Source organism: Talpa occidentalis, unplaced genomic scaffold (assembly GCF_014898055.3).
Source record: "Talpa occidentalis isolate TD23 unplaced genomic scaffold, MPIMG_talOcc4v2.1 talOcc4.7, whole genome shotgun sequence".
Classification (NCBI taxonomy): Eukaryota; Metazoa; Chordata; class Mammalia; order Eulipotyphla; family Talpidae; genus Talpa; species Talpa occidentalis.
Genome location: NW_023605083.1, coordinates 127,684,105 through 127,710,289, shown reverse-complemented (window position 1 = coordinate 127,710,289; position 26,185 = coordinate 127,684,105). Strand labels below are relative to the sequence as shown.

General features: G+C 50.0%; 1 protein-coding gene across 2 annotated transcripts in view; it reads right to left on the bottom strand.

Annotated features, from left to right (window-relative positions):
- ARSG (arylsulfatase G) overlaps positions 1 to 26,185 on the bottom strand; it is a 91,266-nt gene that overhangs the window by 38,613 nt on the left and 26,468 nt on the right. For both annotated transcript variants that reach the window (XM_037494801.2, XM_037494802.2), the window contains exons 2-3: positions 11,608 to 12,329; positions 95 to 282 (exon numbers count right to left, since the gene is read on the bottom strand). In XM_037494801.2, the coding sequence (XP_037350698.1) occupies positions 95 to 282; positions 11,608 to 11,825 (406 nt within the window). In that variant the 5' untranslated portion in view covers positions 11,826 to 12,329. The remainder of the gene's footprint in view (positions 1 to 94; positions 283 to 11,607; positions 12,330 to 26,185) is intronic.

The following is a 26,185-nucleotide window of genomic DNA, read 5'->3' as shown; positions in this document are numbered from 1 at the left end:
GGTGAGAGTCCAGGCTGCGGGGGATGGGGTCCAGTTGCGGAGGTGGCGGTCCAGACTGGGGGCTTGGGGGGCAAGCTGAGGGGCTGCGTGATACCTATCATCCCGGTGATGTAGCCAGCCTGCTGCAGCACCTCGGCCAAGGTGGTCTCATTGAGTGGCAGGCCCCCCACGGAGGTGACCGCAAAGTTGTGGGTGACTCCGTTCCGAAGGCCAAGCCGGCCGGTGAGCAGGGAGGCACGAGAGGGCGAGCAAGTGGAGGCAGCTGCGTGGAAATCCACAAATCTGCGAAGAGAGAGCAAAGTGGTAGGGATTCTTGCCACCGCTGGAAACCAGACCAAAAGCAAATTCAATTCCGTCTCAGTTCCCTGGATTCCAGCGCAGGGAGAAAGCGCAAAGGTGACCTAGGCTGGGGACAGGTAAGGAAAACGAAGCTCAGAGAAGCAGCGCCACGAACCTAAGTCAGGAAGCTAATTCAAGTTGATTTAATCCAACATATTTAGTTGATCAAAGAATCCATCTTTACAATTCACCTACTCACTAAACTGTATTTGGAACCGCGAAGTCAGTACCCACAGTTTCTGAGTAGTGATTGGTGGACACACCTGTGCACCTGAGCCCAAACAGGTGATCCTCTTGCTTTACAGCATGAGCCAGCGTCCCCCATTTCATGGGCTACTTGCTCCCATGATTCCTGTGCTTCCTGCTGGGGATCTCACTGCATGAAATGACCCCCAAGCACAGTGCTCAGGGGACTGGTCAGTGTCCTGAAGTGCAAGGATGCTGAGATGCATCTTATGAAGATAACTTGTGAGATACGCCTCATGAGGAATGAGTTACAGGGCTGTTGATGGTGAATTTATTAATTAATCAATAACATGGTCTGCATATGGTGTCCTTAAATAGAAACATGCATAAGGCAAAGCTCTGTACTGAGCAGCTTAGGGAAGTGCTGTGACCACAGGCTCAGAGGACCAGTCCCTCCTCCCCTGGAGCAGTGGCTCAGTGTTTGCTAATTCAGTGTTCACGGGGGTGACTTTATAGAACAAAACTACTGCCAGAAACTAGAATCACACGCGTCCAAATGCCCAGCTCTTTTTCAGACATGGAGAAAGATAAAAGTGTAGCCACTGTCCTACCCTCAAGGAACACACAACCTCACTGAGACACAGACATGCACATTCAAGTAGTAAAACTGCAAAGTAGTGTCGCTACTGGACATAGGGGCAGGGATGCTGTAGGACTGCAATGAGAAAAGCACCTTGGTGAGGCGTCCAGGGGACCCTAGAGTCCAGCTGTATGTACCGTGTAGCTTTATGAAGGATGTGTTTTTATTAAGAATGTATTTTATTACATTCACATTGTTTTATTCTTAAGAGATACATGTTGTAGGGCCTCCCTGGTGGCGCAAGGGGTTAAGTCTCAGCACTATGAAGCTGTCTGCAGCCTCTGCAGCATGAGTTTGATCCCCAGCCAGGGAGCTACCCACATGGCACCGCAGACCTCTCCTGTCTCGCCCGCTGATCCCCTCAGCAGTGTATTTCAGCAGATCCGCCTGTTCTGCTCCCTACTCTGTCTCTGGTGAATCCTCTCACCCCCTTCCCCCAACACTTCTGGCCTGTACCCCAGTTCTTGTATGCATAAATTAAAAAAAAATGAGATACACGCTGTGAGGTCAGGATGTCTGCACCCTTCATATGGTGCAGGAAAAAACAGCAAGTGGGCTCCAACAACAGGAAGCGGGGGGTGACCTGAATATACACAGGGGGTGGGGAAGTGTGTGTTAGGGAGGTACTTCTCCAAAGAAGTTACATATTAGCTGAGACCAACGGTGTGTGTGTGTGTGTATATATATATATATATATATATATATATATATAAAATATCTATATTACATGTAGAAACCTATCTATAGTATATGTTTGTGTTTCATCATAATAACAATAGCTACTTGTTATCAGGTGGCCCCCACCCTAGTCCTGTGACATGTATTATTTCTTCTGTCAGAATCCCCATTTTACAAATAAGGGAGGTGAGGCAGAGAGAAGGAAAGCAGCTTTCCCAAGACTACCCCGCGGGTGAGTGCAGACGCAGCTTTCGTAATCCGACACTAAGAAGATGGCAGAACTGGAAATAGTACCCAGGCCTGCTTGAGTGAAATCCCCTGTTCTTTCCCCTTGCCTTTCCAGCCCGGGAAGGCTGGCTGGAGCAGCTCAGTCCGCAAAGGTCACTGGTCTGGGGCTGGGGAGGTCCCAAGACTCACACTCAGCAGGGCCAACCCCAAGAGGGTGACTCACAGCCACACCAACCCCATGAGGCTGAGAGAGACACGGACTGACTTCCAAGAACAGGCCAGAAACCGGCGTCAGCATGGCCTGCACACGAGTCACACGGGAATCAGCATCCACAGTCTGCCTCCACGAGTGTGTTGTTGTTGCCTCCGTGAGTGTGTCGTTACCCCCGGAGTGCAACGGATCATAAGGTCCTTCAGTTTGCTAAGTGCTGGAGACGTGGGGCTGGGACACTGGAAGGTTGACACCAGCATTTCTTCTTCCCTGGACTGAATGTCCGTGTCCTCCCTAAATCCATAGGTTGAGGCCTTCACTCCCAGTGTGAGAGTACCGGGAGGGGAGGGAGGTCTTTAGGATGTAATCAGGTTTCGATGAGATCGTGAAAGTGGAGCCCCGCCTTGCTGGGATAAGTGTCCTTATGGGCAGAGGAAGTGAGACCAGCGCTTACTCCTTATGCACCATGTGAGGTCACAGCAGGAAGACGGTCGCCTGCCAGCCAGAAAAGGGTCCTCAGCAGAACCTGGACCAGCTGGCATTAGATCCTGGACTTGCAGCCTCCAGAAGGGTGAGAGATGCCTGTTGCAGCCACCCAGCCCACTGTGCTAGTTCTACCTGTCAGCAGTCAGCTGACGGGGTACCCGGGCCGGGCCCAAACCGCAGTGCCCGGTGCTCGCCCCGCTGGGGCTGGTAGTGACTGTCCCACCCGTGTTCTCCCCTTGACCGTGTTAACCCATTGCCTGGGGAAGAGCTCCAGCACATTCTGCAGCAAGGTGGACCTCTGCCTCCCACCAGGACGGCAAACTCCTGTAACTACAATGACGATGGGGTTTCGAGTTGCAGCCCCAGCCCAAGCAGCGTGTGCCTGGTGGACGGAGTTGTCCCAGAACTAACTGGTGAATGAACAAACAAAGTCAGAAGACAGAAGCCCAGGTTGTTTGCTTGGAAAAAACACATTAGTCCATTTTTTACCATAATCACTTAAGCTGATGCTTTCAGGCCTCCATCCCTTTCCCACTGCGTGTTAAAGTTCCTGCTGAACTCTCAAAAGTGAAAAATCTTCCTTCTTTCTTTCCAAGTCTTTGCAGGACCCTGACGGTCACCAACCCCACCGCCCCAACCCCCTCAAAAAATAAAACTAACATCACCCGAGCAGCCAGAGGCACTGACCTGCTCCTCCCTGTTCCCTTCTCCCGGCCTCTGTCTCCATTCGGCAGAGACTAATTAATAAGCCATGAAATGGCCTTGCTATTTGGAAAGCGGCTTTTGTTTTTCTCCAAATCTATCTGGGCAGGTTCAGGCCGGTTCACCAACAGGGGTCCTCATTAAAGTCTGAAAATACATTGTAAGCAAAGCTGGAGACGCACACCCAGACGTGACAGCATCCTGTTAACAGCAAAACCAACGCAAATTAAGACACAGCCAGACAGAAACCAAAGCAACTCGCCACGGCATAAATTATGCGTGTTAGGATCAGAGGCAGCTCCCACAAAGAGGCGGCCATGAAGTTCTTGGAGAGACACATCCTTGCAGAAGTGTGCCCAGGGTTCAGTTACAAGGAATCGAAAATGGATGATGAGGGGCCTCCCTGGTGGTGCAAGGGGTTAAGTCTCAGCACTATGAAGCTGTCCGCAGCCACTGCAGCACAAGTTCAATCCCAGGGCAGGGAGCTACCCACATGGCACAGCAGACCTCTCCTGACTTGCCTGCTGCTCCCCTCAGCAGTGTATTTCAGTGGATCTGCCTGTTCTGCTCCCCACTGTGTCTCTGGTGAATCCTCTCACCCCCCACACCTCTGCCCTGTACCCCAGTTCTTGTATGCATAAATAAATAAATCTTTTAAAAAAATTAAAAATAAACAAATAAATAAAATAGATGATGAGGCCTTCTGAGGCCACTCTCTAAATTGCTAGTGACTGGAATAAAAATGATCTTTGCTCCATTCATAATTTAAGGGCTGGGAGGTGGGAGGGGGCGTTTGAAATCCCTTGCCGTGGCCTCGGTGTGTTGGACACACATGGGCAGCTGTCCTCACGGTGCCGTCTGTTCAATGGGAAGACACAGTCAGCCTGCGAAGGTTGTTTGGTGGCTGATTGATGTCGCCCGTACACAGACCCTCTGTAAATCCCAAGCAAAGGCGACAACAATCGTGAACTTGCTGTGTGGCGTGGATGCACTTGGTCACTCCACTTGACTCAGTCCTGCATTTGTTCTACTGCTCACACGCTGGCAGCTGGTTCGGGTGTCTTCCTTAGCCAGTCCCCCCTGTTTCCCATTCCCGCCGTGGATATGGGCACATTTTGATCAAGGAAGGACATACACAGGGACACAACAACAGGAGCTACCCAGGAGCATCTCAGCAGACAGGACACTCCCCACCCCGTCACTATACTCTGAGCCAGCCACCCTGGAGCTCGCTGTAATGGCCCCTGCCCTCCCAGCTGCCAGGTGACCCCTTGGTAATCTGGAGCCACCCAGCTCCAAGGCAGGCTGGAGGCTCAGTTCTCAGGCTCCGTTCGGCCTTCAGGATCGAGTGCAAATGCTCGCGCGTGCAAATGCTCCACTGCACCCTTCCCCAGCTGCCTCGTCCATCGGTCCAGCCTCACGCTCCCTGCCCCAGCCACACTCCACCACCACAATGCAGACCGGCTCCGGGAGAGAGAGAGCCTTTTAGGAGTTGGATCCCAGGCGTTCCCAGCACCCCGCCCGGTGCCCAGGCTTTCTGAGTATTTCCCGAGCACATGGCACGTTTCCATGCTCGGTGCTTGCTCCTGCTCTCCCTCTGCCTGCATCTCTTTCCTCCAGTGCGCCTGGCTAACTCCTCCGCTTTTAAGGCTTCAGCACTAGGGTGGATAAGCTTTCCTGAGTAACCCCTGGAGCAGCTCCCGTTGCCCGCAGTCCCACGGCACTGTCTTCCAGAGACTTCTCCCTGATTATCTGCCCAACGGCGAGAAGTCCAGCACCATCTTTCTTATTCTTGACTGTGACCAATGTTGAAAGAATTCGCTCATTCCAGGTCCTGGTGCCACTTCAGCCACCCAGGGGATACAGTCCAGGGGAGGGACACGCGAGGAGCCCACACCCACAGCAGCACGTTACCCTTCTGCGCCTGCGGGCCGGTTTTCTCATCTTCACCCCCCACCAGGCTGGGAGTCTCTTAAGGGCAGAGCCGGCTGGGTGCCCCCTCAAATGTCTCATGACCTGCTCTTTGCAGAGATGCAGCGTATCTCCACAATTTAGGAGGCTCAGAAGGAGAACAAATTCAAGCCGTTGGTGGCAAGTTTGAACTCGCTGCTGTGAAGGCGGCACCAGGGACTGGCTCTGGCAGACGTTGCAGGGCCTTTCCCCGAGATCGGCTGACATCTCGTTCAGCGAGTCCCTGCACGTTCCATCTGTTAGCAAGGTCTCTGCCCTGGGCATCACCGTACCCCCAGTTGACAGTGGGCAAGACGTGGTTTCACTGTCTAGTTAATCTATTGACCCGAGGGCAGCTGACCCCACGACACGAGAGCTTGCAAGGAAAAGAGGGGATTGACCTCCCGGAGCAAACGTGTCAGAGCTAATGTGAAGGTCAGGACAAACAAGAGGATCCCCCTGACAAGGATCCTCAGCCCTGAGTCTAACCACTGCTCGGTGGGGTGCGGGGATTATATGGAGGGGAAGGGTCTTGCTGGCTGATGAAAGTCTCCTGCAGAAAGTTCTTTCTGCTCTGGCTCTCACTGGGCCCATCAGCCCTCAAGACCTCATTCTAATCCCTGTGGCTCTGAGCGCCAGCCTGGTTCACTCTTCCTCAGCTGACGGCAAAATCCCAAAGGTGGCAGGAAGGCAGAGAAAGTCGAGCAAGGTATCAGGATGAGGGAGTTTTTGTAAAAAGCCAATTTTGATGAGAAAAATCACACCAGATATTTGACGGAATTAACAGCTCAATTCATTCCTCTCAAGAAACTATTCAGAAACAGCCTCCTTTGCCCCATTCTTGGGCACCTCTGACCTTTGGGGGGTGGGGGGGTGTTGACCTTTGACTCCTAGCTGAACCTCGATCTATAACTCTCAGCAGCAGCACTGACCTGACTCAACACTAAACTGGGCAGAGAAGGGGTAAAGCAGGGAGGAAGAGAAACCAAGGAGCGAAATTAACATATTGCAAGTCACTGAACAGTAGACAGTCGGCTCCACCTCTGAGCCCGCCTGGCAGACAACGGCTGTGAGCGGGCAGTGTCTGGGCTTGGCTGGCGAGGACCTCGTCTCTCTCTCTCTCTGGTCCTTCTCCCTCTGTCCCCAGCATGGATCTGTGGGTCATGATCGCTCACGCGCTGCAATGCCAGGCTGGACATCCTAAGCCATTGCCTGAATCCAGTCACCCAGAGAGGAGATGCGTGCAGTTACTTCTCAGGCCGAGAACATTCCAGAACTTTTGCTCATCATCACAGGTGAAACCAGCAGATCCCCAGATCTGCTCCCAAGAAGAACCAGACCCGTATTTCAGTATCAAGGTTATTCCTGGGTCCTTGTAGCGATTCAGACAGTTGCCAGACGGTTGGAAATACTGGAGGAAGTGCCAGTGACATGCATATGTCCTTTTCTCTTTTTTTTAAGCGTGCACAAGTCATTCCTCTTCCTCAAACTCTTCCAAAAACTGCAAGTTTTTGTAATTGCTGGGAAAAATAAATTGTCATTGATGACTAAGCTCTTGGCATCATTTTCTTAAATTCCAACACTTTGATTTTCTTCTGGTTACCTTCACATTTTTAAACTTTGGAATGCTCCTCGGCACTGCCACCTCCGGTTGGCATGGGACGCTGACAAATGACTGCCCCTGAGGTCAAGGGCAAAGCACACTAGCGGCTGAGCCTCCTGACCAGTGCCCAGGGTGCTGCTGCCTCCCAGGGCACACACAGGAGTCACGAACACTGGGAGGCCCGAGGACAGTGCCTGCCGATGAGACGTTTGCTGCTCTGTAGTAGTGTCCACTTGTTCCTCAATAAATTCTTTTTCATTACGTTTAACCTGGTGAATTTGCAAAGCAGGTAAGCTGCTGTAATAGTAACAACACTCCCTCCCTGCACCTCAGTTTCCCTCCACGTGAGATGGATGTGGACCCCGTGACTCGAGCTGCGGAAAGTTCAAGGCTGCAGGCCACGGTGCCTGTGTCATCTCCATGTGCATGGAGACACCCCTGTCTCCATGAAGGGACACTGTAAGACTGCTCTCCTTCCCCAGACTCCTTTCTTTCCGTGACATGATGACATCACCACTGGCTTTCGATCTAGACCTTTTCCAGCTGCAAAAGTGGCAAATTGCATCTACCAAAGCCAGGTTAAATAGAATGAGTGCCGAGTGCTGACGGGAAGTAGGAGGGACACGTTACAGACACTTAAGAGCTGCCTCAGGCACGTGAGGAGCCAACAGGAACTGAGGGGCTCCGAGAAGCAGCGAGCTCCGCGGTCCAGCTTGCGGGGAGAGGGGCTGGGCCCAGACAGGGTGAGATGCTGCTGGTAACTAAGTGGAGAAAACAGACATGACAGTCCAGACCCGGGGAGCAGGGACTCTGCTGATGCTGCATGACTGAACTAATTTCCTCCTTGAAATGACCTGTGACGTAAGTGCCATTTCTGACCCTTTCTAGAGATGAGCAAACTGAGGTCCAGCAAGGCTGACTGAGGAGCCCAGTGTCCCAAAACTAGTAAGTAAGAGACCCCAGCACCTGGTTCCAGATCCCCCGCTGTGGTTAACTCATCCAGGCATACCCAGAAGGTTGGAACCAGGAATCCAAATATGGAACTAATGTTTTTTGAGCACCTACCATGTCCCTGGCACTGCAGTTATGAAAGAGATAGGTAAGTTTGCTCGTCCGGAGTTGACATTCCAGTGGGAGAGACAGGCAACGAAGATCACTTCAAGGGCTCCGGGAGAAAGGCAACAGGCGTGCAGGGAGGGGCAGACGGGTGGGAGAGAATGTCAGGAAAAGCTCTTTGCGGATGGGGAGTGGATACAGAAAGAATGACAAGGGACTAGGCTCTCAGAGCTTGCCAGGAAAAGGGACCAGCCTGTGCAAAGGCCCTGAGGCAGCAAAAGTATGGGTTTGAGGAAGAAATAAGCACAAGGTTAGGAGCGTGGGGCACTGAGATGGCAGGCGTCTGTGCCCGCCCCCATCACAAACTCAGGCCAGTCAAGCCTCCTGCCCAACAGCCGCTTCCAACTCCCCGCTAAAGGGCATCTTAACAACTTTTCTCAGGTTGCCTCTTACAGCTGGGCAGCACAGACATCCGTTCTCGGTCCCAAAGGGAGAAAAATGTTGCGATTGCAGTGGCCCCAGCTCTGAAGGACTCTCTTCCCAGCTCCCCTCCTTCCTAGCCCTTAAAGATAAGGCTCTAGAATGCAGGAATCTGGGCTTGAATGTTGGCTCAGCCACTCCCCAACTCTGGGTGAGGCCCTTGACCTGGATCTCCCCATCTGTGAAAGAAGAGAAACCTCTTGGAAGTGAGAATTAAATTGGGCAATTCTGGAGCCTGAAACCCGGCAAGCGCACGGCGTGTTCAGCTACACTGCAGTTGTTGTACTGGATCCAGTACAGGTGTCAGCCAGGTGCGCATGGTCTCCCTGGAGACGGCCAGCAGGGATTTGTCCCAGGGATCCCCCTCCTTCCGTGATGTGTCCTCTAGGCCTTCCCCTGCAGACCAAGATCTCATCACAGTGATCATTCAAGTGGGTGTTACTTCTGGTAACATCCTAAAGTCTGCAACCATAAGAATTGAGGAGAGACCAGATTCTCTCTTGGAGCCTCCAGAAGGAACCACCTTGCTAACACCTTGATATAGGACTTCTAACCTTCTGAACTAGGGGAGGCTACCCACCAGTTTGTGGTCATTTGTTGTGTTTGTCCTGGGAAATGATACACTGATAAAAGGGAGATGATATAAAAGACATTTTCTCAAGGCTCCCTTAGACCAGGTTTGGCAATGAGAGCTCTGGTCTAAAAGTCACAGTTGGGGGCCTCCTGGTGGCACAGGGGTTAAGTTTCAGGCTGTCATGCTATTGCTACTGCTGCCTGAGTTCGATCCCCAGCCAGGGAGCTACCTACAAGGCGCAGCAGACCTCTCCTGTCTCCCTGCTGCTCCCCTCAGCAGTGTATGTCAGTGGATCTGCCTGTTCTGCTCCCCACTCTGTCTCTGGTGAATCTTCTCACCCCTCGCACCTCTGGCCTGCAACCCAGTTCTTGTATGCATAAATAAATAAAACAACAATAAATGTTGCAGTTGGGGTCCCACTGGTGGTGAGAAGGCAGAGGGGGAGGCTGTCAGTGAATCAACCCCTGCCTTCAAACTAAGCCCCTTACCTGTCAACAGAGCACAGTATAAACAGCCTGGAGCTCAGGCTGGAGGGCCGCGGGCCTGGCTGTTCTCACAAGGCAATTGGAGAAACTTTTCATAGAGGAGTGAAAAATAGGCAAAGCCACCAAACTGTGTCTGCCTCTGGCCCCTGTGGTGCACTTTCTGCTCAGAGTGAGGATGTGCTGGTGGGCACAGTTAGGGGAGGAAGGTCCAGGCCTAGAAACTGTTGGTTTAAATCACCTGTCAGATGTTTCCCACTCACCCGCTTGACACTGAAAGCAGAAGTTCGCAAGCATTTCCCTTTGAGGATCTGGTCGATGCTCTCCCCAGGAAAACAAATTCTTACATGGAAAATTGGGGGCGCTCACTTTGGGGTATCTTGATGAATGGACAAATATAAATCACCTATTATGTGCCAGGAACAGTGCTATGGGCTAGGAAACTAAGAAGGATGCCAAAACTCAGAAGGGAGGTGGGTCAATTTTCTGTAGCTTTCTCGACAAATCGCCAGGAGGCAAGACATGTGAGATCAAGACGTTGCAAATCAAGACCTTGGCAGGGCTGGTCCCTTTGGAGGCTCAGAGAGAATCTGTTCTGTGTACCCCAGTTTCTCATGGTGTCCTTGGCTTGCAGGTGTATCACTCCATCATCTCCACCCCCATCTTCACATCACTTCTCCTGGGGGTCTCCCTGAGGCCTTTTCTTATAAGGACACCAGTCTTTGGATTTAGGACCCACCCTAAATCACACGTGACATTGGGGTCTCTAACTAATTATATCTGCTTAGACCCTATTTCCAAATAGGATCGCCTTCTGAAGTTGTGGGGGGACTTGAATTTGTGCGGATACTCTTCAACCCAATACAGGAGGTCAGGTGATTAGCCAATCTCTGTGAAGAGCAGTGAGGGCAAGGAGGGCACCCCAGGGGCCTGGGAGGCTGTCCTGAGGACCTCAGTGGAACTGAGGCCCAAACAGTGAGTAGAAACTAACTGTAAGGGGTAAATAGAAAATGCACCAGGAAGAATTCATCACACAGGTGAGGCTCAAACCAAGGAGGTAACCACAACAGACATCTGTAAGACAGGACTGTGCAGAGAACCTCAGAGGATGGGCTTGTCTTGCAGCTGCTCTTCAAGTTCTGGATTTTATCCTTAGGGACACCAAATGTCTTTGATTGGAAGCAGAGGATTGTTCCTAGAAAGTTCACCTGGGCTGAGGTGAGGAGCATGGAAACTAGATGCAGGGATTTCAAATAGCCTTATCTCTGGGGAGAAGCTCCTGGCTGCAGGATGCAAGTGGCTGAAAGTCTGGACATGCCCCATGAGTTATCCTAACCAGTCAGCTGGAGCAATGCCCACTCTGTTGAACAGAGTGTGTAGCCCAGGACAGACAGATCAGTTGAATCAACATCAGCCTGAGAAGAAAACCCAAAAGTCCACAAGCTCGGACACCTGTTCTCTCTAAGCTGGGGAGAGGGTTAAGCATTTGAGCCAAAACATCTGCAAACATTTCAACTCGTGCCGATGCACAACCATTCTGCTCCCACAGACCTGGAGGTCCTGCTGCCTCCATGTGCCAGCTGACTCTCAGTTGCTCTTCAAGGATCCCCTTCACCTTTGGGCCCCAGGCTGGGTTTGGCACCCTCTCCCATGGATTCAAAAATGTTCTGATGCAGGTTTATGTCCTAGATTGCAATCCTTCCTTTCCCTTACACCTGTCTCTTCTACAGACCTATGGACCTTCATGACAATTTTTCTACCTCATTCTTCTCTCTGATCCCAGCTCCCAACACAATAAAGGTGACCAGATGGATGGATAAGTGGCTTCATGATGCTGTACTGGCTTCATCCCTAATTGATTGATTGATTGACGATTTACTGACTGATCGGTTAACTGAATCAATCAACCTGGACCCATGCTTTACATTGTCCCCTCCCCCTAGAAGAGTCAGGGAAAGGAAGGAGGTGCTGACTCGGCACCCCCACACTCACCTCATTCCTTCTGTGGCCATCTTATCCAGGTTGGCAGTGTCCTTTGTTTCTGCCCAGTTTGCTCCCAGGTCACCCCACCCCATGTCATCTGCCAAAATGATCACGAAATTTGGTTTCTGGCCTTCTGTTTCCCCATGGGAGCCAAAATCCACCAGAGGATAAAGACATCCCAAGGAACTCAAGCCCACCAACAAAACCTTTAGAAAAAGCCAGTCCATGGTGCTGAGTGGGTGATTCCACTTGTCTGCAGTAGGGGTGGCCACCACTGGCAAGTCTGCTCACTTCTGTGCAGGATGTCCCTGGACACGGCGGTGGAGTTTGCAAGGAGGAGGTGGTGGTGGCAGCGATGCTGGTGGTAGTGGCTATGGGGATGGTGGGGGCTACAGAAATGAGGCCCCCATCTGGAATCCTAATTCAGGAGAGTCAGGAAGCTTGCAACCCTGAATTTGGCATCCCTCGCTGCAGCTGTGTAAGATGACCAGCTGTGAGCAGCAGTCACACGTGCCAACAACCGCCCTTGGCCACTTAGACGGTGACCTCTCTGTGTTCAGGGCTGTCAAGAGTGGAAGCGCCCGTCTTGCATCTGTTCGGGACTCCAGCTGGTGCGGGCAGGGCAAATTCTCACATCTGCAGAACACCTGGACATCCAAGAAGCCACAGTCAACCCTGAATGAGTTTCTGAGTTCCAGATGGTTGAGAGGCTCGTGTTTCTGTCAGGTTGCCTGGAAGGCACAAAATTGACAAGAAAACAGAGTTAAAACTGCCAATGCAGCTGTGTTTTACTCAGTAGCTTAGGAAATAATCACTTTTCCATGCCAACAGATGTTTTCCTTCTTATTGGACTATTGAACGGGTTCATCGGCTTCTCCACCTGAGACTTAGTGGTGATAATAATAATCTCCCATCATCACAGAGATGGATGATCTTATATTACGAAAGAGATGAGTTACTGGGGCCCCACGTTCTGGACTGGACCTTGGACAGGATCAGCACCCAACTCTGGAAAAATCGCACACTGCCATCTCAACAGACTTCCCCGATTCACAAGAAATTCCCAAACCAAGTGTGACCTTATGAAACCCACTGAAATGTCCAGAGGAATGGATGGGTCTTTTATTACCAAGACATGATTCACACTTATATCATCAAGTAACTCATGAACCTAAAATTCTTGATAAAAATTAATTTGGGGAGAAAAGAAATGTAAAACCGAAAGTTAATGGTAGAATCTAGCTGGGGGAAAATAGTGCTCACCGTTTTGATATTTTTTACAATAAAGTTAGGGGGAAACATTCAAAAACCATTTTGGTGGAAATGTGTCCCTTTACATCTGGACCACACGATGTTTAACAAGTAAATGGATCACACCTGGAGCAGCAAGATGCTTAGGAAACAAACCTCATGATTCTGATCTTACAAAAAAACTAACCTAAAAGGAGATGATTAACCTAACTGATGCTTAACCTACTGGAGATGATTCATCGTGAGTGGACAAACACAAAAGCAATAAATCCGGGGTTGAGTTGTGAAAGACAAGCATTCAAGGTTATACTTGCAACAGCAGGTTGCAAACAGGAACCACTGAGTAAAACCACGTCATCCCTAGTTTACTTAAAAGCCCTAAATTTACAAGGTTAGGAAGGAGGCACAGACTGGGAATTCTGGACCAAACCAAAACCTCAGTGGGATACCCAACCCAAGAAGGAGATTAAAAAAGAACCAATTAAAAAAAAAAAAAAGAACCAATTTGTAATAGATGAAGACATTGCTGGGGCTGGGGTTATGACAGAAGGCATTTCCAGTGTGTATCCCCTGCCCATGATTGAGGGCTGCATCCCTAACAAAACCAGTCAGTCGACTCAATGACCAACCCTGGTGGATGGGGGTGGTTGGAGGTATGTAAATTTGGGAAGACCTAGATAAACTCAAAGGATGGGCAGATTTGCACTTAATCAAAATAAAAGGAAGTCCAAGTAAACAGGCATGGGGATCTGGTGGCCAATGAATCAATTGTTCAGAAATACAAATTCTTCTGTTTCCAAAAGGAGGGCTATTTTTTCAAACTCAATTAGATTCAACTGGTATTTGTTGATCTTGAGGCCCCAAAGACTTCTCCCTTGCTAGAAGAAGGAGCCCTTGGACAGGAGGATGCTGAACAAACACTTTTTGACTTGCTAGTTGATTTCAGCCTCATTCTACTGGCTTCTGCCATGACCAGGAATCATAGGAGCCTTTTCTTCTTAAATTTATGTAGCTTGGAACACCAGAGTAGCCTCATTCTTCATCTGTAAACCATTTCACAATGACCCAACACCCAAGACTTCAGGGTTGGGGGAAATCTCCCTTAAGAAAGAAGTGAAAATTAAGATGGGACTATTAACTAATGACAACACATTCTTTTGAGGATTTTCAAAGCGCATCATGAATACTTAAAATCTTCATTGAATGGAAATAAGCTAATTTAGCCAGGACACCATTGCATTTAGTCTTCATGACCACAGCTCTGGAGAGACATTTAATCTTTTCCCCATTTTTTTTTTTTTAACTACAGAGAGCAGGTAAGCCAGACATTCAAAGAATGGCCTCCAAGTCTTGAATTAAGATCCAAGCTGACATTACGGAAAACAATATGAAAGTTCTTCAAATCATTATAAATGGAACCACCGTCAGATCCAGCCATCCCACTTGTGGGTATTTATCCAAAGGAAGTGAAAGCAGTCACTTGAAGAGATATTTGTGTTTCCACACTCACTGAAGAATTATTCACAATAATCAAGATCTGCACTCAATCTAAGTGTCCACTGGCAGGTAAATGGATAAAGAAAATGTGCTGTGTATATAATTATAGACCATAGAATATTACTCAGCCTTACAAAAGAGAGAAATCTTGCCATTTGCAACAGCATGGAGGAATCTGGAGGGCATGATACTGAGACAAGGCAGGCACAGAGAGATGAAGGCTCTAAAACAGTTGAACTCAGAGAAGCAGAGTTTAGCAGAGGTGGCTTCCAGGTGTTCGAAGGCAGGAGAAATGGAAAGATGTTGGCCAAAGGGGGAAACTTTCAGTTGTACAGAACAGTGACTTCTGGGGATCCAAAGTACCGCAGGGACATGCAGCCATGGGCTGCAAAGCTAAGCCCTTCCGTCGCACACAGTGCTGTAAACTGTTAGCTCGATTTAAAAATTATTATTTTTTAAATATTTTTATTTATTTATGCATACAAGAACTGGGGTATAGGCCAGAGGTGTGGGGACTGAGAGGATTCACCGGAGACAGAGCAGGTAGGGAGCAGAGCAGGCGGATCTACTGAAATCCACTGCTGAGGGGAGCAGTGGGGAGACAGGAGAGGTCTGCCGCGCCATGTGGGTAGCTCCCTGCCCGGGGATTGAACTTGTGCTGCAGCGGCTGGTGATAGCTTCATAATGCTGAGACTTAACCCCTTGCACTACTAGGGAGAACCCTCAATTTAAAAATTATTAAAAAATAATAATAAGATAAAGTACAGCTGGTATGACTAGACACAGTCAATTACCATGCGCTGCAGACAGGCCTGCCTCGCTTTACAGCACGCCACAGACATGGCCCCATTTTCAAACTGGGCATGTGTGGCATCTCTGGTGCTCTGGGTCGAAGTTCAGAGGATGGTTAGTGGTTTTTATCAATCAAGAACGTTTTAATAACGGCATGCACATTGTTTTAGACATACTCCATTGCACGCTTAATAAACTACACTCTAGTGTAAACACACTACAAGCATAGTGTAAACATATTTTTTCTATGCACCGGGAAACCAAAAGTCATGTGACTCATCACACTATCTTCACTTTATCTCAATGATCTGGAACCAAACCTGAAATATTTCCAAGGTGTGCCTGTACTTGAAATTTGCTGAGAGGCTAGATTTGAAATGGTCTCACCCTGCCCCAACATAAACACACATAAGAGGCGATAAGATGTTAATTAGCTGGACTGTGGTAATTATTTCACAAATATATATATGTAGCTCGAAACAACACATTGCACACCATAAATACATGCAATTTTCATTTGTCAGTTAGACTTCAATAAAGCAGGAAGGAAGTTTTTCTAAAAAGATCCAAACCAAAATGTTGAGCTCTGGTGCCCTAAAGAAACTGGCTCCAGGGCCTCCCTGGTGGCACAAGGGGTTAAGACACAACCTATGAAGCTGTCCACAGCCACTGCAGCATGAGTTCCATCCCCAGCCAGGGAAGACACACCAACATGGCGCAGCAGACCTCCCCTGACTCACCCGCTGCTCCCCTCAGCAGTGTATTTCAGTGGATCTGCCTGTTCTGCTCCCCACTCTGTCTCTGGTGAAGCTTCTCACCCCCTTCCCCATACCTCTGGCCTGTACCCCAGTTCTTGTATGCATAAATAAATCAATCTTTAAAAAAAAAGAAACTGGCTCCAACTGCTGCCTCAGGCCATCTCTGAAGTCACTTTGCCAACTCTCTTTACCCATCGTCCTCCCTGCCTCAGAAGGAGAGTGGACAGAGACAAGCAGTGGTCTCCTGGCTTCAGAAGGAAGGGGAGTCTTTGGCAAATAAAATAATCCCCCTCCTTCCACTGGGCTGGAAGCCCTGACCGCCTCGCTCAGCAACCCCCACCGGGGCAGGTGCCTCTGTACTGCCTTAGCAGAGCTACAGCAACAAACCCTGGCTGAGCGCAGTGTGGCCACTCATGTCTCTGGCCTCTCAGAGGGCAGCAGAGGGAACTGAGCTGCCTGTGGGCTCTGGCAGGGAATCGTGCTCTGGGAACCCCATGCAAAGCATGGTGGTGGGGTCTCCCTGCAGGCTCTGGGCAGGCTGAGGGGACAGGCACTCAGGTGCCAGGGAGTGACCATCAGGCTGGGTAATGGCCAGAAGGGTTGAGAAGCAACAGGGACGGGGCCTTCGGACACCAGGGCTAGAGGGCCATCAGCTGACCCTGGCTCCCCTGGACCTCCCCGTGGCCAAGCCGCCCGCCGGAGAGCCTTGGAAACAGCTGAAATAACACGATCGGGCAGACCTTCCTGGCAGAGGGCTCTGTTGGTTTTCCAGAGACAAAGCTTCAGATGAGCCAGGGCCAAAAAAGACAAAGGCTCGGGGGCTGTACTCGCTGGCTGCAGGGCACTGCTGTCCCACCCACCGGAGCAGGACCTGGCAGGTGTGCGGGCTGGGCCAGGAGCCACCCCTGTACTCTGAAATGAGCCCTGGTGCGCTGCTGTCCATCCAGCCAAGGGGCACTGAGGGACAGGTCTCCCTCGGGGCGCTCTGCATGCGCAGTGAATGAAACACGAACCCCAGCCCTCGTGCCTCTGACGTTCTTTTCGGAAGAAGAAATGAAACGAGTAATCTAAATACCAAGGCAACAATCAAAGCAGGAAGGGCACCCGCAGAGTGGGGTGAGCAGGTGCCAGGTTAAAGAGGGAGGCCAAGGGCAAACTCTTGAGAAGGGAATGGTTCTAGCAGGATCTGGAGGAGAGGAGAGGAAGCTGCAGGCTGAGTAGCCAGCAGGGGCAAAGGCTGGCACCTGGGAGGTGCAACAAAGAAGTCATAGCAGAAACTGAGGCATGAGGAAAGGGGAGAAATAGATGGCCTCTCCAGGAGGCAGGTGAAAGGAGGGTTTGAGCAAGAGCAGTGAGTAGGACTGACATCCTCTCATTGGGCCGCTCTGCTGAGCACACACAATTGTGTTGCAGTCAAGTGTGCACGGGAGCTTAGAAGTCAGGAGAACACTGCATTGGCCCAGGTGAGACCAGGTGTGTCCAGGGGAGACCAGGTGAGTGCAGGTGAGTCCAGGTAGGTCCAGTAAGTCCAGGTGGCTGCAGGTGAGAGATAGTGCTCCCTTTCATGTGCCCACCCTGCACTTGTCTGACCCCGGCAGGGAGCATCTCACCCTAATCCAGGCCCAAGTGGAAAGAAAAATCCTGGGACCTTGGTAACCAGGACACAGGATTATTTAATGCCTCTGTGTAATAAACATCCTCAGGGCCTCTTCCTTTGGCCCCAGACCTCAACACTGCAGCTTGGGGCTGACCCTACTTGGAAAGATTGCTTTCTTACATGGGAAGTGGGGTTCAGTCTTTGCTCATCAGAGGATGTAAGCGGGATCTTTGGGGGAATGCTGCCAGCCAGCCAGCCGGGAGAGCAACTCCACTTAGATAATTAAACCACTTTCTTTATCTTAATCTCAGGCCAGACCCTGTTGTTGGGAATATCACTTCTGGGAACCCACGCACAAGGGAAACTCACACACAAGGGGCATGAGATGCTGTGCCTGGCCTTGGGCTGCAGCCACCTGCCAGGACTGTCACAGAACAAGCCATGTGGCAGGAGCCAGGATAAGGGGCAGCGTTGTGCCACGCCGTAGCTGTCAAACCGCTGGTCCTGTGGACACTACCTCTGGATCGGACGCAGGTCCGAATACAAAGGGAGTAAATGGGCCTTTGACTAATATCCTACAATTATATCTTGACTTGGGAGCAAAAACCAGCCAGGGTGTGGTCAGGCGGAAGGGGTTCAAGGTCCATCACTTGAAATCTACTCCCTGAAAGCTTGTCTGCCAAATCTTTTCAGTTTTTATGAGGTGGTATTTACTTATTACTTACTATGGAAGTTGTCCAAAATATTCATTTTATTATGGAAGTTGTTAAACACACAGTGGAGAAACTCACACACACCGACTTCACTTCCAGATTCAACAACCATCCCCACGAGGCCTGTCTGTCTCCCCCTCCTGCTTCACTCTGCCCTCAGCCTTCTTGTTCCCTGGATTATCTTGAAACCAACCTCAGACATCATGTAATTTCAGCCATAAATCTCTATATGGTTACCTAAAAGATAATTCTTTTTAAAAATATCTGCAGAGCCTCTCTTGTGGCCCAGGGGTTAAGTCTCAGGCTATCACTGCTATGGCCAGGGAGCTACCCACATGGCGCAGCAGACCTCTCCTGTCTGGCCCGCTGCTCCCCTCAGCAGTGTATTTCAGTACATCTGCCTGTTCTGCTCCCCACTCTGTTTCTGGTGAGTCCTCTCACCCCACACCTCTCTCCTATACCCCAGATCCTCTATGCAAAACAAAAAAGCAAAAAAAAATTTTTAAAAAACCTTACAACTCTATTAACAGCCCTTTTTTTCATTAACAATAATAATTGGTTAATATCATCAAAAAGTCAACCAGGGTTCACATGGCCTCCACTGCCCAATCAATGTTTTTTTTAAGTGGGTTTGCTCTAATCGGTATCCAAAGTCCAGCCCATGCTGAGTGCTTCTCTTTCATTCATAAACACTTCCTCTCTCTCGCCAACAATATAGTTGTAAATAAACGCAATTGTCCTATAAATTTCTCAAATCGAGGATCTGGCTGCTGATACCCACACGACGTCATCTGAAATATTTCCCAGACTCTGATTCTCCCTGTAAGTTGATTGTAGGCCCAGAGGTGAAACAAGCTTAGCTGTCAGATTAGGGCTGTTCGCTTAGACACTGTGTCCTTCTCGTCATGCTAAATTGATTGGTGGTTCGTGTGGTAAAGTTTTGGGTTTTTTTTTTTTTACTTTGTCGCTTTTCTACGTGCACAGGAAACATTCCCTTAAGTAGCATGCTCTACTTTTTCGCTGATTTATCCTGTCTCTGAATCAGTAAAATATGTTAGAATCTGTTATGTCCGTCCAAAATTCATACGGTGCAGCCCCTAAGCCCAGCATGTTGGTATTTGGAGGTGGGCCATTGGGTGATTAGGCTTAGAGGCCGTCAGGACACAGGGGCAGGGGGCACGATGGGATTTGCGCCCTGATGTGAAGAAACGGCAGGTGAAGACACAGCAAGACAGCAGCGTTGTGAGCCAGGAGGAGGAGATTCGTGGGGGCCTAGGCAGCCCGCGCCTCAGTTTTGGGTGTCCAGCCTCCAGCAGAATGAGAAATAAACTTCCGTGGTTTAAGCCCCAACTATGGTATTCCGTGATGGAGTCCAAGCCACAACGGAGCCCCCCAAGTCACACCTGAGAGCACCCGTGACTATGGCAGGCACAGAGGTAGGAAGAGACCAAAATTGGGGGCCTCCCTGGTGGCACAGGCGGTTGAGCACAGCGCTGTGAAGCTGTCTGCAGCCTCTGCAGCGCCGGTTCGATCCCAGCCGGCCAGCGAGGGTCCCACATGGTGCGGAGGACCTCTCCTGTCTCATCCGCTGCTCCCCTCAGCAGTCCATCTGCCTGTTCTGTTCCCCGCTTTGTCTCCGGTGAGTCCTCTCACCCTCCCTCACATCTGGCCTGTATCCCGGTGCTTGTATAAATAAATAAATAAATCTTTAAAAAAAAAAAAAAGACCAAAACTGGGGGCAGGGTGGGGGAGCTCAGTCCAGGGAAGCAGCTGTTGGCAAACCCTCCTTTTGGAGAACTGATCTGGGGGATGTGTTGGCCTCGTCCAGAAGCATGTTTCTGGATCCAGCGTGGTCATTTGCCAGCTGCATGCCCTCAGGTAAGTTACTGGCATGCCTCAGTTTCCACACTTAGCTGACAATTAGAGCCACGGAACACTTCCTCGACCACAAACACAACGTGAGATTGAAATAATCCAGCACATAGGAGCGTCTGCTCCGAGGGAGTTGGGGACACCAGCCGTTGTTCCCTTTCAATTGTTATGAGGAGAAAGAGGTAGCACCTGTGAGAAACGCTGAAAGAACACGATGCCAACCCAAAGCATTACGAAAATCAGTATGAAGCAAAAACTCATAGTTCTGAGGGCAGATGATGTGATCCAGACCCCCTGCAGCAATGGCTGCGACCGTGTCATCACTTGTCGTCAGCACGTTCTGCTGCTGGAGTCTGACCCTGGGGGAGGTGAAAGCTACACACACAGTCACAAGCAATGCCAAAGGGAAGTGAGAAGCTACTCCAGTGTGTGTTTCCAAACTCCAAAGGATGGGGCCTCCCTGGTGGCGCGAGGGGTTAAGATGCAACCTCTGAAGCTATCTGCAGCCACTGCGGCTCGAGTTCGATCCCCAGCCAGCCAGGGAGCAACCCACATGGCGCAGCAGACCTCTCCTGTCTCACCCGCTGCTCCCCTCAGCAGTGTATTTCAGTAGATCTGACTGTTCTGTTCCCCACTCTGTCTCCGGTGAATCCTCTCACCCCTGTACCTCTGGCCTACACCACAGCTCTTCTATGCATAAATAAATAAATTAAATTTTAAAAGTCATTCAGAACTCCAGAATGGTTCCTGTCCACAGTCTCATGACTGAGCCCTTTTGGCTCAGCTGAGCCAGCTCCCACTACCCAGGCACTCGGGTGACGGTGGACCTGGTCCCTGGAATAGGCTCCCTACCTGCACGTTCACCTGGGGACAGTCAACAATATGAGGTCAAGTCAAGGCGTAGAGTGGGGGCCGAGATGTAGCAATGCAAGGGAAAGCAACCTTCGCTGGTGCTGACTGAAAGTGGGGTTACAGTTCAGTATCAGAAACACCCGTAGGAGCTATCTGTCCATGACCATCCCCTCAGGACAGGGTCGTCCGTTCTCTGCACTGCACAATTCTACACCTACTTGGGGGACCTCAGCCAGTGTTTGCTGGGCCAGGTGCACCCCACCTGCATAACCATGGCCAAGTCTGCTCTGCCTCACTCCGGAAGCACAGCTTCAGCTCATCACTTCCCAAAGTTCAAACAACCTCATCTTCCTTTTCAGAGTATTTTAATGGAGGTAGCGCTGATTGACTTCACAGGGCATGAGTCAGAGGCACACCCACCACCAAGACACCCATGGTTTCCACCAGAGTCCACGGGGCCCACTCCCCGGTGTGCCCCACACCTCTCCCTCCCACTCTGGTCGCCTCAATTCTGCAGTCAGATTCTTGTCCTTTTCCCTTGCCTTGTTTCTCTATATCAAAAGCACTCATTCGAAAAGACTGTGTTGACTGCAGCACTACTCACAAAGGCCACGTTATGCCAACAACCTAAGAGCCAAGGACAGAGGAATGGAATATGACTCAGCGATAAAAAAGGATGAACGCTTGCCATCTGCAGCACCATGGATGGAGCTGGACGATGCTAAGTGAAATAAGTCAGAGGAAGATCAATACCAATGACTGAATAAGGACCTAAGTTCTCCTTCCTCTCCCTTCTTCCTATAATTGTTGAAATGCTGCATCAGGTAATAATCACACATATGTTCTTTCCTCTGAGCTAGACAGTAAACCCTGGCGGGGGGGGGGGGAGGCGGGGTCCAACCTCTGCGCTGTGGTTTTGCAGGCTGGGAGACCATTGCATTCAGCAGGTTTCCCGAGCAAGCTGGTAGGATGGAGCAAGGGGCCAGGGGTACATGGGAGGATACTCTCTGTAGCCTATGGGTTCCCCGCTAAACAGTCTGGTGCAGAAGGAGACCAGAGCCTGCCACCAACCACAGTGGGGCAGAGTCTCCCTGGACCCTCTTGCCTCCAGTCCCAGAACACCCTCTGCTTCTTGGGGATACCTCCCAGCCATCCGGAAAGAAGGGACTACTCTGCTCCAAAAGGGTTAAGCAGCTTAACACACTGTATTGTTCCAGGGAGCAGCAGGACAGGCTGCACCTGTTTAGACCAGAGAGGGAAAGCCAGCATCTCCCTGCCGTCAAGAGACCTAGCCCTAGCCTAGCCGGGAGCAGGTTTTATTCTCTGGGCCTTGGAGGAGCAAGCGGGGCGGGGGGGGGGGGGGGGGGGGGCGATTTCCAAGTCCATCGTGACCTGCCTCACTGCCTTAAAAGCTTAACACAACAAGAGCTTACTTGGCGTGTGAAAGGTGACTTCGCTAAAAGCAAAGCAACTCAAATCACTTTGCTCTGAGAACTTTGATTTTTGTTTTGTTTTCTTTGTAAGACCTTTGCAGTGGATTCGAGAGTTTATAGAGGACACTTCCAGGGACGATCCTCTTCCATTTCATTTTATATTTTTAAGTGAGAGGACAACAAAATACAGGAGCAGAAGACTATGTAGGCTGAGAAAGAAGTCTCGGAACAAAGATCTGTGTTGAAATCAAATAAAACTTACTCTGGAGTGAATGGGAGATACACCTGGTGACTCACCATCAACACCTCATGGAATGGCACCCAGGTAGGAAGAGGCCAGAGCAGCAAGGGCCCCACCATCATGGGCAGGGTGATCAGGAGGGCCCTATCCCCAAATCCAGCATGGTCTCCCCCCGGCCCTGCCTGCTTCTCAGCCCCCTTCCTGTGCCAGGAATCACAAGTCTTTCTGCCTCTTCTGGGGCTCACAGATGTCTTCAATCCCCCAGCCAAGAGCTACAGACCCTCACCGAGAACCAAGCACAGTGCTAAGCGGCTAAGTCCCCAATGCACGTGAGCTCAGTTAACCCAGCAACAGAGTCCTCAGCCCCCAACACCTCCATCCAGTGGTGTTACTAGCGTGATCACTATTACCTGTGTTAACTGGAATCAAGTCCCCATGATTGTGAGACTAGGAGTTTACTAGATAATCAACACGAGGATAGAAACCCAGGAAGCAGTCCAACAGCTCTGACTCCGTGAGAAATGTTCCAGCAAGCACAAGTTTGAATTTAGTTTACATAGGTGGGAACTGTGCGTCATTGACATTAGAAATGTAATTACTCTCAGCAGAGGCTTCTGGTCCTAAGTTATTTTGACATGTGGATGCTCTCTGTGCACAGAGGAAGGCAAAGCTGGGATTTAATTCTTTTTTTCTCTAAAGAATGCATGATGGAGACACAAAGCTGGGTGCCCACCATTTAAACCTTCTTTATCTGGCTCCTTGGCTAGTCATGGGGGTAAAAACACTGGCTTTACTAGAGGCATCAGGTTTGTTTGTTTTTTAATTTATTTTATTTATGCACACAAGAACTGGGGTGTAGGCAAGAGGTGTGCGGGGCGAGAGACCGAGTGAGGAGCAGAGCAGGCAGACTGACTGAAATACACTGCTGAGGGGAGCAGCAGGTGAGACAGGAGAGGTCTGCTGCGCCATGTGGGTTGCTCCCTGGCCAGAGATCGAACTCGGGCCTTTGTGGTGATAGTGCTGAGACTTAACCCCTAGGCCACCAAGGAGGCCCATAAGCACCAGATTTTTTGTGGCTGTTTCACAGACTCCAAGTCTTGCAGCTTGTGCTCTTGCCTGCTGCAGCAGGGAGGGGTCTTTCCCAGAACGTGTGACATAGAACCTGCACAGGCCCCCCTCTGGATGAGCAGAGGCAGGTAAAGGAGGGGAAGCAATTTGCCCAAGGTGACAAAGCTAGCAAGGGCCCTGCTGGGGTTCAAGGTCAGGCTTCAGAGCCCCCAGGCACCTGCCTCGCAGGCATCTTCCCTGGTCCCCTCCACCACCCGCACGCAGCCTCCTCCTTCACGGTCCTCCACGCGGCTCTCGGGTTTGTTGTGCCTTCCTGAGGAGAGCTTATCCGCGAGGGCAGGAAGCACATCTTCGTTATCATATAAATCTAGACCATACTCTGGGCCTGCAATTTTTTGTGGCGCAGCCTCTAAAAGAAGTTGGAAAAACAATAAATCCCCTCTCTATCAGTCAATTCGGGCTGCCACAATAAAATAGCACAGCCTGGGTGGCTTAAACAATAGAAATTTATTTTCTCGCAGTTTCAGAAGCTAGAAGCCCAAGAGCGGGCTGCCAGCGTAATGGGGTTCTGGTGAGGACCCTCTTCCTGCCCTTCTCACTCTGCTCTCAGAGGAAAGAGAGCGAGAGCAAAAGAGAGCTGAGCTTCCTCTTCTCACAGGAACACGAATCCTACCCACCACGAGAGCCCCGCTCTCTCGTGACCTGGTCTCACCCTAATTCCTCCAAATACTAGCACGAGGGGGCTTATGGCTTCCACATATGAATTTGGGGCTGAAGGCCCAGAGACACTGGTCCTTACCACCCTCACACAGCGGGAAGTCATCCTCAGTGTCTCGGGTGACTTCAAACTACAAACTATTCATGGTGATTACACCTGTACATGTTGACTTGCGAGAAAACCATCAAATCCCTATTTTATTTTATTTTTTTTTAAAGATTTATTTATTTATGCATACAAGAGCTGGGGTACAGGCCAGAGATGAGGGGGGTGAGAGGATTCACCAGAGACAGAGCTGGGAGCAGAACAGGCAGATTGAAATACACACACTGCTGAGGGGAGCAGCGGGCGAGACAGGAGAGGTCTGCCAGGCCATGTGGGTTGCTCCCTGGCCAGCCGGGTGTTGAACTCGTGCTGCAGAGGCTGCGGGTCTGCTTCATAGTGTGGTGCTTAACCTTTTGCACCACCAGGGAGGCCCCAAATCCCTATTTTAAATGTATCCAGTGTAATATAAACGCTGAAGCAATGTGAAAACCACCATGATTCCTTTAAGGATTATATGATGGCCTCCCTGGTGGCACAAGGGGTTAAGTCTCAGCACTATGAAGCTATCTACAGCCAGTGCAGCAGGAGTTCGATCCCTGGCCAGGGAGCTGACCCACATGGTGCAGCAGACCTCTCCTGCCTCGCCTGCTGCTCCCCTTAGCGTGTATTTCAGTAGATCCGCCTGTTCTGCTGCTCCCCACCCTGTGTCTGGTGAATCCTCTCACCTCCCCCCCCAACACCTCTGGCCTGTACCTCAGTTCTTGGATGCAAAAAATAAAATAAATCTTAAAAAAATATATAAATTATATGAGAATGTGTATTAGGTCAGAAATTTTCTGTCATTTCTTATTTTTCAAAACTGTATTTTCTTTTTTTTTTTAAAGATTTATTTTTTATTTTTATTTATTTATTTTATTTATTTATATAAGCACTGGGTACAGTCAGAAGCGTGGGAGGGTGAGAGAATTCACCAGAGCCAGAGCAGGGAGCAGAGCAGGCAGACTGACGAAGTACACTGCTGGGGGGAGCAGCGGGCGGCAGGAGAGGTCTGGGCGCCATGTGGGACCCTCCTCCGGTGGCCGGGGAGCAGCTGGGGATCGAACTGGTGCTGCAGAGGCTGCGGGCAGCTTCGCAACCCAGTGTTCAACCGCTGCGCCACAGGGGAGGCCCTCAAAACTGTATTTTCATTCTATCTCAATGCAATGTGCTTTTATGTTCAAAAGTACTTAATGTCTCTTGGTGATGGTGCACAGGGGATTGGTGGAGGAAATTCTATGGGGACTACACCTGAGGGGAAAAAAGCAAATAATGTTTAAAAATGAACAATGATGTAAAATAGATATAAATTAATTAATTAAAAAATAAAAAACCACAAAGTACTTAATGTCTTTATCCTACTTCTCTGAAATACAGACTGTGTATAAACTGAAATTAAATTTTTTGCACTTTCTCCCACAAGTGCAAAACGAAATCCCCTCTGGGTTGAGTTACTATTGTAATTATTGCTGCATGTAATAATTCATAGTAAAACAATATAATAAAACTAGATGAATTATTCTTAATCATAACATCATTTTACTGGAAATGCATCTTTAAGATGGATGGGGGAACCTCTCAACTTGGAAGACAGTTTTCCTGAATTCAATATTTTCATAACCCCCCACCCCATACCCCAACCCCCTCAGACATTTACAGCTACAGCAGGGCACCCCAGCAAGACCCTGGCTCAGAGTAAGCAGGAGAAGGCAAT